General features: G+C 36.1%; 1 protein-coding gene across 7 annotated transcripts in view; it reads right to left on the reverse strand.

Annotated features, from left to right (window-relative positions):
• Positions 1–13,191, reverse strand: part of LOC135197955 (E3 ubiquitin-protein ligase RNF14-like) — a 109,311-nt gene that overhangs the window by 39,454 nt on the left and 56,666 nt on the right. For all 7 annotated transcript variants that reach the window (XM_064225252.1, XM_064225249.1, XM_064225254.1 and 4 more), the window contains one exon: positions 11,463–11,676. In XM_064225252.1, the coding sequence (XP_064081322.1) occupies positions 11,463–11,676 (214 nt within the window). The remainder of the gene's footprint in view (positions 1–11,462; positions 11,677–13,191) is intronic.

The raw sequence follows: 13,191 nt of genomic DNA on the forward strand, positions 1-13,191 counted from the left end.
CACATGTTCTAGGGTTACAACGCCAATCCGACGGAAGAAATATGACTCCAAAAAGGCAAAATACTGTACATACTCGAGTAATATTCAACTGCATGTAATGTTCAACCCCATTTTTACTGCATATATTAGGACTTTAGCATACGTCCCTTAGCAATAAGCCTAGCCTATGTTAGCAGTTGCTACTGTAGCCTAGTCTATGATTCTGACATCTAAACCTAAGAGCTAAAAGCTCAGAATATGCCAATAAAATGTATAAATAATCAGTATGTACTCATTTCAAATAATTACTAATTAATCATTAACTATAATACACAAACAAACAAAAAAAACCCTTCCAATCGATTATTTACATTCAGCTCTTACCCGTCTTATGAGTACCGAACGAACGCCAATCATTTTTCCTAGCACACAGTAAGCCATAAATTTTCATTAGTATCTCTCTTCAACTAATGAAACTACCAAACTGTATAATAACCATTCATTTCTATTCTTTATTCTATCTTTACCTAATGGAGATACCGAGTTACTGACAGCTATAATGAAACATACGTATACGTAACGTAATGTTAAAAACGTAATTTTTGTTCAAAACAGAAGAAGAATTATGTCTAAAAAATACGTATTTGTTGGCAGTCTGGATTTTTTTTATATTTATTTTATGATATCTAATTCACAATTTTTTTTATTAAATGTATTGCATGTACTCATTTCAAATAATTATTAAGTAACCATTAACTATAAATAATAATAAAAAAAAAAAAACAAAAAATTCCAAAAAAAAGGAAAAAAGAAAACTTCTTTCTGTTTACATCCCAGCAATTACGGAGTATCGAAGCGATCGCCAAGCAATCACTTTACACAGTAAGCCATAAATTTTCATTATCTTTCTCTTCAATACTGAAACTACCAACAGTATAATAACCCTTCATTTCTATTCTTTATTCTATCTTTACCTAATGTTTTTTTTTTATTAAATGTATTGCATGAATAAGTTTTTCAATTTACAGCATCCTTTCACCAATAGAATACTTAAAGCACAAGGGGTAGATGCTGACCAATAGGAGAGCAGGACCTTATGGGGTGACTAGCATCAGGAACCAATGCGAAAGCGGGAGGATGGTGGCGAGTTTACTCAGTTGGCGGCGCAGGAGTTTTAAAATTGTTCTCAGTGTCCGGGCGAATCTCGGGACTTTACAGCAACAACCTTTCGTATCTTGAAATCTTTTCGTATGTAGAGCTGTAAAATTTTTCGTATTTGCTTTTGCATCTCGAGTTTTTCGTAAGTCGAGCCTTTCGTATGTCGAGGTACCACTGTATTACCTATAACAGTGCATCCCTGATTTATAGCAGGGGATTCGTTCCAGTGCTGTGCCATCAGTTGATTTCTGCTGTAAGTCGGTTTTTACCCATTATTGTGCTTTAGCTGTGCTTGCACCAATGTAACTTGACATTGCATCTAGTTACAGCGCCGTAAGCACCATTAACTTTATGCCTATTCTTGCTGTTGGCGCAGTCAATGGCACTTACAGCGCTGTAACTTGATGCAACAAGTTACGGGCACTCCTAAAAGATACTGTTAACGGGGCTGGCTGAAAAAAGTGCCGTAAGTTGGTGGCGTCAAAAGTGGAGGACGCACTTACATGTACAGTGGACCTCCACATTCCTGGGGGATGTGTACCAGACATCCCAACGAATAGCTAGAAACCATGGATATTTAGAACCCCTATTAAAATGCTTAAAACTGTCTATTTTGTTAGTTCAAACTCAAGAAAGACTCACTAAAATTCATTATAAGTACCTGCTTTTTTTAATAGTTTTATCACAAGAAGAGCATTTAATCATGAAACTGATATGAAAATTTAGTAATTTGTGAATATTTCTCATAACAAAACACTGCGCATACACAAATTTCCTGCAAATAATGGGTGTATAAGGTCTATGGAGAAATCCATAATATGTGAATCCGCGAATCAGGGGTCTGCAAATAGCGGGGGTCGACTGTAACTGAAAATTGCTGATAACTATGGTAATAAAAAGAGTTTATAACAATGCAAGTGACCATAAACTGCATTTCAGCGCTTGTAACTGCATATTGACGCCGATAAACCCCTTACCAACACCAAAAATTGCTTACCGTCACTGAAAATCTGATTAACGACATTGTTAGCCAAGTGCCATAATGCTGTTACCCGACGCCACCGATAAGCAAGGACTGCTTGTATTCATTTTTTAATCTTTTCACATACATTTTCCCCCCCATTAATTTTCTGATATATTACTTCATTTATTCATTTTCCACACTGAAATGATAGGGGATAAATTTGTCAAGTAAGAATAGAAAGTCTTGGATCCATTCTTTCATAACTTGGGAAACATTTCTTCTCCCTTCTACAGTTCTTACCATGGTCAAATGACTTTCTAGAGGTTTCCTTTTCACAAATCAGCTTTTACACCACTCTCCTTTAACCTAATGCTCTTCTTTTTTTCACGCATAAGCCTATCAATAAGGCACAGTGCCAGTTGCTTTCTTTTCTTTTGGCTCTGAGTCATACTACAATTGCCATACTTCACCTCCACCCAGACTGGCTAGCCAGACACAGCCAAGTGGACAACTCTTATCTGTTTACAGATTTTGTCTGCCAAAGTACTAAGTCTCCCAAGCAAAGTCAAAGCTCATGTGAACAGGGCTTTACTCGAGTAGCACTCAAGAGAGAGAGAGCTGATCTTCATCATTTAATGGCTAACAAATAAGTATTCCCTTCCCTACATCGTGGCAAAACTTGCCCATTTACCCTGGTAAAGGTTAATCACTTATCTTCTACATGGAGTGGTAACATAGGTAGCTGTAATTTTGGAAAACCCCTCTCTGGGGGTACCTTAAAAAAGCTGGAGGGTGTCCAACCTGTCATCGAATCTATTTAGGTGGTGCTACTTCTTCAGCAACTTCTAAGATGAGGGCAGCAACAACCATGGGGAGTCTAACCAGTGCCAATAAGTCTAGCAATCACTCCAACTGTGGTCAAATTTCACCAGAACCTGATGAATTAAGCCAAAGATGGGAACATGTAGGTTTCCAGGGTGTCTCACTCATCAGGATTACTTTTCAGTAAGTTTTTTCATTCACTTACTTGTAATTTTGTTCATTCTATATCTTGGTGTTTTTCTTTTTGTTTTGCAAATTTAATGGTATGTTGCCACAACTTAAAATCTTACCTGCTCTTATTGAGGTTTAATGTTGCCTCAATAATGAGGTTTCATTTTTGTCCCTGGTACAGTAATGATTATGGGGTAAAGATTACCTTTGCTTCTGTTTGGTCTATCCACGTTCCAGCAAGTGTCAAAGTTCACTGAAGCCCTTTGCATCATGCAGCATTGGAAGTGATGACAAAGATGATAATGAAGATAAATTTCTTGTTAATAAATTCAAATTCATGCTGTCCTGACAGAACTGTGTGTCATAGTTAGAATTAAAGAATAGTTATCAACTTATAGTCTCCATCTTTTCTTTTTTGTTTCTTTGCAAAAGTCAACTTAAAAATAAACCCATACCTCAATTTACTCATTTCTATTTTTCCCCATCATGTTATGTATGACAAGCTTTTGTCTGTAGAATCTCATGTATTACGTACTTTCTATTTTGTTCTTATAGCTAAATTTCCTGGTTCTTCACACCTATAAGAAGTTATTCTAAACCCAAAGTTTCAACAATAAAAACACCTTCAGGGTCTTAGGATACCTTGAGCGATATTGTACCTACTCGTACGCCAAGCTGCATTTAGAATTCTGAAAGCCTCAAAGTTATATGAGGCATCAGTCATCGTTTTTCATCCTTTCACCTTTTGATCATGGAATTCCTCTAGAAGTTTATCTTTGGAATAGCACATCAAATCTGAGAATTTCAGGTACATCAAACCTACTGAGAATTTCAGGCTTGTGTGCAATGGACTCAACCTGGCCATATAATAAGGCATCTTATGATTAACAGGCTTTTACAAGAGAACAAGCATTACCATGAGAAGTAATGAATGGTGAAATGAAAAAGGTAACCTTCAGAGATAAAAATAAAATTGTAAAGAAAAACCCCTAGTGTAGATGAACAAATAACAAGAAAAAGCTGCTCATAACTCTGAGAACCCCCTACACATAGTACTCAATTCTGAAGGTTGACTGTTATTTTCTTTAGTTTTAAGAGGGACTGAAGTTTCCAAGCCAATTTTATATGAACATAAATGGCTACTCATAAGTACTGTGATAGGTTTGTGATAAAACAAATGTAATTTCCTATATTACTTCATTTGTTAGTGCACTCTATCAATTGCTATCAAAGGCTAAATCATTTTTATCAAGCATAGCTCCAATATGTTATTTTCATGATAAAATAAATTTTTGAACATACTCACCTGGTAGTTACATATATAGCTTACGTCGGGGACGTAAGCTATACATATATATAACTACAAGGTGAGTTAGATGTTTGAAAAATCTACTTACAGTATACACTATTCCAATGAACCACATCAGACATGGTACTTTCATATACTGAGCAGCTAATTCCTTCATAATCTTTAAACTAAATTACTGTCAGAAAAATCAAAGCAACCCATATAGTATCATTAAATTTTCACTCACCAACAATAAAGCATAAAATTCCATCAGCCTTGGATTAGATATGAAAATTTCCATTTAGCATGAATGATCATAGATTTAATCTTTACTTGGAAGAGAAAAATTTGTATGGTGGGCTACCAATGAACTATACAAATTTCCATGTTTACCCACTATATTCCAACAGAAAACATTTCACCACAACCATGAATGCTTTCAAGAATGGGTGTTATTAATATTACATAAATGAGCCCAAGGGAATTATTTTTTTCATGGTTTGACTTTTGTTGGGTTTCACTTTTTTTTTTTTTTTAACTTTGTCAGTTTTGTTCAAAGGATTAACCAAAATTATCCTGTTGTAGCAATACACTATAAGCAAGGTCAATGAAGAGTTAAAGAGGGAGAGGAGCCCCTTGTCTTGGTAAGATACTATGCCCTAGGTTACATTAGGATGTATGTCTTCAAGTACTGTTGTTGTTTGTATGGTACTTTTACGTTGCATGGAACAAGTGGTTATTCAACAACGGGACCAACGGCTTTACGTGACTTCCGAACCAAGTACTGTTGGCATAAATGTTGATAAAGGTTAAGAAGAGAATTAAAAGGAGGATGCACCCCAGCTACAGGGCATACTGCTCCAAGTTAGACTAGGTTAGGATATATCCCTGTCTTACATAGTTTTTCTATGCAAGGTTAGAGCAAGATCCAATGGGTATGACAACCCAGATCAGGTATGATGCAGGGCCATAGGTTAAATCAGGTCAGGTTAGAGAAGGGTAAGGTACAATACCTCCTAATTACCTTTGCATCATTTTCTTGTTTTTTATAATCTTGTTTTTCCCATGAATTCTTTCTCTAACTAAGTTCAAGAGCATAGCAGAAAGCTGGCAACTCATATTTAAGCTTCAGACAGGCTTTATACATTTCATAAGTAGTTCAGATGCAGCCAAGGCCTTTGGTACTTCAGAACCATTAAGACTGTTTACTTCTTGTGGTGATGTTAGTGTCACTCTCTTAAATATTTATTCTTCATGTCATTCCCTTGATACTAACTCACTGACATTTCCTCTACATTTCTTTTGCTATCACTTTCAGCTCTCCTTCAGCAATAAATGTGCATAAACTGTTTAAAGTAGACCACCAAAGAGTGGAACAACAAATCTCCATAAATAGTCACAATTACATACCCTTTTTCCATAAATGTGTTGACTTGATTCTTATTAAAATGAATGTGTCAAGTCACCTATACTATTTCTCTCTTGCCCCTCAGTTCACTCCAAGGCACAATATCCAACATTAAATAGCTTTCTTTCAATCTAATGAATTTAATTTTTAATTCATGTTCCTAAAAAAAAATGCTGACAAAATACAAAAATATTCCTTAGTCCAACCACTTACAGCAAGTTTAATTAATTTACCATTACATTATTTCAGTTTTCATCATTATAAAAAGGGACAATTACTACAGTAAAAAGCTATATCACTTAGCTGGGGAGCCAAATTTACCTTTAAACACTACATCAGGGCAGTACTTCAGCTAAGTTCTATTAGTACACAACATATACACCGACAACATTTCTACACAAATTACAGTAGAACAAACAAACAAAATAAAATATATAAGAATCAACTGACAACAAATACTGAAGCTAATGTATTGAGATCAACACTTATTCCAGAGCGTATCTAATCCCGCTTCACAGAATTCATAAAAAATGCACAGGGTCAGTTCAGATATGCAAGTAAATTGAAATATTTTACTAACAGCATTGAGAGAAAATAAGCTTGAAATTTCAATACTATTATTCCTACTTAAACTGGAGATTGCATACCAACATAATAGTAAATATTAGGTACAAGGAACTTCCCTTCACACATACGATGCCAAGGTGAAAATAAGGGTAATCATTCCTCCTGTGAAGTGTACATAATTTTTTTTAACTAAAATAGTCAAAAAGTATACTTATATTCCAGCTTATCTTCCATAATTAAGTTCAAGAGAAAATATGTTCAACTTGCAATATGCCATCCATAATTACAAATTTATACAAGCAAAATTATACAGAATTATTTACATTATATACATAAAAGACAATATGCCCAAAGTTGTATAAAAGTCTTCTTTGTCTGAACATCATTCCATAACTTCAAATTAGGCTATTTTCCAAATGACTTGTTTCAATGGGGAATGATCTCTATCATCAGTAGTGTCCAAGTCCCATGAATAAGTACATGAACTCTCAACACTTTCATTTAAAACTGCAGAATACTATTCCTGGTAGTGTTGTAGATGTTCCTCTTCAGCATAAGAAAAGCCTAATAATTATTGAATGATTTTATGCTCCTTCAATGTTAAGAACAATTAATTTCTTTGCTGCTTTTCATCCACACTTATTTTCAACTTATTTGCTATTGCAAAGTCTTTTCTTAAATATCTGGAAACTCAAATAGCAAGTTACTATTTTTTTTGTTGCTTTTCTCCCACAAAATTAAGCATGCAGATGGAGTGAAAATTTTCTCTTGTACTGCATGAGTGGATATTCCCTTCCTTCAATGTAAAAACAAACCTCAATCAGATGATGAATACTGTTACGTATAATGTTAAGGCATAAAGTATTTTCCTTTTCTGCTCCTGTGTTCTTGGTCACGTCAACATATTGAAGCATGCGAACTCCTTAATGATAATGCCTATAAGGATCTTCTAACATTATAATCCAACATACATCGCCAACAGAAGGTACAACCACAACGCCAACACACCATTTTGTTGCAACCGAAACCATTCTGTGAGATGAAAATATAATAAAAGGGTCACTTATGTACAGCCGATCTCCAATACTATAATCTTTTCTATTCACTGTTCTGTTACAACTGTTCGCAACTTAATCAACCCTCATTGAAAATTCATATATATTATAAATTCATGAGAACTTCTAGTTTGAAATTGTACAGACTAAGTCTGCAAACATAAATGGGCTCTTTGCAAACCTTCATTTTCAACTCAGGCTTCAGGAAATTATCTTAAAACTAAAACACTAACTTGTGTGGTGCATTCATGATTGATATTTGAGAAACGAAGCAGTGAGAGCACAAACTTGACCAAAATTATTCATCCAAACATCTAAGGATATAAGGACAAATTGTTCATAAAGTCACAGCTGCCAGTACCAAGCAAATAATATAATAGTGTTCATTCTCAGTGATGACAAAAAAGTTGGACAAAACTTGAATCCAAAAGGCGTGGATATTTTTGTGGGGATTTTACCACTTACACTAAAATAGTATCTGATGTATCCATTACTAAATTCATTTGAGTAAGTGTTCTTTTACAAAAATGTTCTATCTTTTTGTATCAAGAAATATGAGAATACATGTGAAGGATCAAAATTTCCCCAGGCAGACCAGTTACTTAGGAAGATGCTGAACCTCTTTATACAGCATTTATACTATAGTACCACTGAACCAAATTTCAATGTTATCCTTCAGAAAATGGGAAATAATGCTACTCACAAGACTGCTTTTGCTATCAACTTCAACTTAGAACACATACACATACATGTAAACATTATCTCTCTCTCTCGTGAGAGATATAAAACAATGACATTTCCATGCAAAACAGTGCCTCAGGAAGTGACATATTCTTCTTTGACCTCTCAACTCAAATTTTGCCCTTGACCATACTCTGCACTTTAAGCTTCATTTTTGCAGCAGGAACACCAGGTATTAAATCTACCTTATAATGTTCAAGAGCTATGGCCAAAGTCAAATTTATAACTGACCTTAAATGATACACCCGAAAAATTTAAAAAATCCTCATTACCCATGGAAGTTATTTATGTCTGAAGTTTTGAGCTTCAAAAAATATTCAGACACTCTAAAACCCAAATTTTGGGGAGAGTAGAGCATCCCTCATAAGGTTTGTTTGGTGCGCCAACAACTGAACTTAGTCACTTACAGTCACTTTAGCTTGAAGTGGCAAGATTTGATGGGTAGGCCACCAAAATAAGCGTATGTATATGCTTTTGGTAAAGGTTAGGCTGTTACACCAACAGTATGCATCTGCAAGTCAAATACTGTATACAGTTGTATTTGAAATTTACTTAATAAAATTTATTATTTGGATACTTACCTGCTGTTAAAGTTAGCTTATATCTCCACCAATAGGTGAGTTGGCATTCAAACAAAAGATAAAATGGCTGCCTGGATGACTGCCTATTAGACTTGGTCTCCACCAGGGGTGTTTCGAATGATGTAACTCGTCAGAATATTCCTTGACAGTTCATTAGGTTGTGGAAGAGCTGGGTGGGGCCTATTTTAACAGTTTGTATTATATAGGATGAATCTCACCTCTTGTAAAATTTAGCTGATTCCCACATACAGTAGAGGATGGTGGGTAATGCAGCTAGACAAAAATCCATTCAGCCACAATCAAGCTAAAGGTTTGCATGAAACCCAAAACATTCTTGCCTGATCTAGAATCCTGTCTGGATCTCTGCCACCAGAAGTTGAAATCCCATTCAGGGAGCAAGGCTCTCATACCGTGTGCAGTGAAAAGCAGCCTTGCGGAGAAAACCACTTCAATTTCAGCCAGAAAATAAAAATAAATACCTTTATTACATAAAGGTATGCTTGTATACGTCTACCTTCGTGTTCCCCAAAATATTAAAACTCAGGATTAAAACCAAAGAGCTCTTTCTTTGGTTCAGGAAAAGACTACCTGTTACTAGTAGTGGACTTGGGGTGGGGCATAAATGTTTTCACACGATTCTACATACTTAAGGTAGTGAGCGGGCAAAACCAAACTGCCCTTCTACTGAGCCGCATTAATCACATCCTCAAGGAAAAATTGTCATAAAACTAAATGAAGTTGCACCTGCTCTCACATTATGAATGTTTACTTTCAATAAAGGTAAAAGGTATGGAGCTAGTTCTCATGCACTAGCCTAATCAAATAGTATGTCAAAGAGAACGTTGTGTTCTTAGAAAAAGATGTTCTAGATTGCTAAAATCACAAAACTAAAGGTTAACTTTGCCTCTTCCAGGATTAATCTCTGACAAGACATTCTAGGTTTTCTAAAACCAAAAAACAAAAAGCTGCTGGAACACCATGGAGAGGAGCTATCTGAAGAGGACCTCATTCAGCTGGAGAAGCAGATGATTGAGGAGGAAGACGCACTAGTCCCAGAGCCCAGTTTATTAAAAGTAAAGAGCTTGTACAAAGGTTTTTCTCTGGTAGAGGTAGAGATGACATGTTTCAAGGGTGAGGATCCAAACATTGAAAGGTACACCAAGATACTTAAAAAGGTCATGGACTGGCTCACTTTCAATGTGCACCAAGATTCTTAGAAAGGTCATGGATTGGCTCAGTTTTTACAGGGAGACTTTGGAAATGAAAAAAAAAGAGAACTGTCCAGCCTCGCCTTGAATGTTATTTCATGCAGCAATCTCCAGCACCATCTACCACTCCAGACACAGTGACCCCAGTACTTTCTCCTAACCCAGACTCCAAGGCACTTGTATCTCCAGCTCTATTTGCAACTTTGCATTACCCAGACTCCCCTGTACCTGTATCTCCAGCACTTTCTGTAGGTTCTTCCACTGTTAACACAGTGGACACTCTACAGAACTTGACAATCTTAGCCTTAATTCCTGTGGAGGCATCCAAGGAAAAATAAATGTACAGTACTGTGACAGCAGAAAACAGCCACGAAATACCAGCAAGGGCCTATACACAACGGCAGCAAAGAGAATTCTGACAAAAGCTAAAACATTCGAAACACCCTGGTGGAGAATAAGTGTACTAGACAGTCATCCAGGAAGCCATTTGATCTTTTGTTTGAATGCCAACTTGCCTACCAGCATGGAGATATAAGCTAACTTTAACAGTAGGTAAGATAATCCCGAATAATTATAATCTTAAATAATTTCTGGTTTTACTTACCATATCCTATTGCATTACTTGAAGCATTGTCGTAAGTATTAAAAAATATGAGCACTGAAATAATATACCATTTTCATCCTTGTGTTATTTACATTTCCAAACTCATCAGTTAATTGAAACATAATACAGATACAAATTTTTGGAGGTTAGGCTAACAAAGCTGCGTTAAAAACAAATGTAGCTTACCTTCACTTATAAATCCAGTAAACTTTAAATGAAGTAAAGAAATGTGGATTCACCAGTTTTGGACATTGCTTTTGCCTATTCCAAAATGTTTTGCATTCTGTACATCATTAGTTTCTTGAGCTACAGCTATAACCTGCAGCTTAAATTTATTTAGTAAGGTACAGTACTTTGTTGAGATCTTCTCAACTGCATGAAGGATGCATAAAAATTTAATATATTTTCACTATGGAAGTGAACTTTGAGAACTAAGAAGCTTTAACAAGTAGACAACTATAACGCAATAATTAATTGATGTACGATACTTGCAGTAACTACACTGGAAAACAGCTGTTTCTTGATTTCGTTGTTTATGTTCTTACTCACAAGAGAAAAATACACAAAGAAAACTAAACTAAATAACCAAATTAATGGTTGTCCATGGAAAACCTCGCAAAGTTACCCGGTAAACTCTTAAGCTAACTTTAACCAGCTGTCACTTTTACCAGCCCCTATACCTATGGTTTGAAAGACCCTTTAAAAACAAAGAACACTATACAATAAGCCAAATAAGATATATTACACAATGGCTAAAATAGAAGAAATTAATCTATATATGGTGCTAGTTCTAAATTAAGTACATGCAACCAAAATAAATAAATACAACACTGTAAACAGGCATTACCATGCATTTCAAGCTACTGCAGCCTTTTGCCAAAGCTAAATTCCAACACTTCAATAAAAATTCACTTACCTCAATCTTGGCTCCACATTTGGGACAGCTCTTGGAATTCTGTTCCAAGTAACTCATGGACAGATATTCATCCTTTAAGTTACTTATATACTTCCTTCCATACCGCTCTTCCAAACCTCGCTTGACTTCCTGGTCCCCATTTAAATATGATTCCATGATGTCTTTGAGCTCACCCTTCCTTAGGCGACATGGTTCAACACCATGCCAGCCAAACCTTCAAAAGGAAAGGGTAGAAATGTGCATCACTTAACTGGAAATATAACCTCATCAGTACACACTACTACCTACTTTTCTGACTCTATATGTATCTCACACAGCTTCCTTTTGTATTTTCACCTTCCAGTTACCACATATACAGTAATACCTTGGGTTACGAATTTAATCCGTTCCAGAACCTGCTTCGTAACCTAAAAAATTCGTAACCTAAATGGATTTTCCCATAAGAATGTTATAAAAAGCAAATAATGCGTTCCACCCGACCATGAATAACCATTTCAATTCATATTTTTCCATTTATTTTTGTTCACTAAGGTTGAAAATTCGTGTAGGAATTACATAAAATTATAAAATTGAAGAATGAAATTAAATATAAACACTAGATTTAATATGCATGCACAGTAAAACCTGAACTTTACCTTTGGCGAGTGTGGCTGCTGGCTTGACGGAGACGGGAGGAGGGGAAGGGTGAGGAGGAGAGGGTTAGGGCTTGGGGGGAAATCTCCCTCCGTGAACACTTCTGGAAGACTTTCTGGTTCTTTCTCTAGAGAGCACCGTTCACTACGATCACTAATTTTACGCTTACGCAACACTATGTTGTCTTTCACAATTTTGAAAAAATATTTTTCTATGAGCAAATTTTCTACATCGTCGAGAATATAAGGCCGTTGTTTCGTTCAATACTGTGACACCTTTTGATGCTTTACTGGCTTTAATTTCTTCCTTTTTCTTCAAAATAGTGCAGATCGTTGATTGCGACCGCTTGAAGAATGCTGCAATGTCTTTCACGCACTCGCCTTTATCATGCATTTGGATAATTTCCTTCTTCATTTCGACTGTAATCATCTCCTTCTTTCTTATGCTTTCCTTCTTGCTGCTTGCCTTCGTCATCTTGGGAGCCATTGTCTTTAGTATTTGGGTAATAGTATGTATAAGCACTATCACGGAAACACAACACGTGCGCAAATCACTAAGCAAATTTGAGAGCGTATCACGGACAGATGCGTTCAATCTTACCGCCAGCGAGATATTGAAAGAGTTATGGTTTAAAAAGGGTCAAGGGATGCGTAGGAGGAAGTCACGTGACCCTCGTTAAGTTTTGGCCGAAAAAATGCGTTCGCAGATCCCACGCTCATCCGATGTAAACAAAGGCAGGCGTTAAGTTTTGGCCGAAAAAAAATGCGTTCGCAGATCCCACGCTCATCCGATGTAAACAAATCAAGCGGCCTCCCATGATGGAAATTCGCGCATTCGTATTCCAAGCGAAATTCGTATTCCAGAATGAGGGCGTCACTTCGTAAGTTAAAAAATTCATATACTAATCGGTTCGTAACCCAAAGTATTACTGTACCAACATATTAGACATACTGTGCATGAACGACCCCACCCTTTTTTGGGGAGCATATTCTGGAAATATAAAAATTCTACGAATAATGCGGGGAAATGTTCCTGAGAGAAATCCGCGAATGTGACTCCGCAAATATGGAGAATGTGAATACAGGGGGTCCACTGT

The sequence above is a fragment of the Macrobrachium nipponense genome, chromosome 21, assembly GCF_015104395.2.
Source record: "Macrobrachium nipponense isolate FS-2020 chromosome 21, ASM1510439v2, whole genome shotgun sequence".
Lineage (NCBI taxonomy): Eukaryota > Metazoa > Arthropoda > Malacostraca > Decapoda > Palaemonidae > Macrobrachium > Macrobrachium nipponense.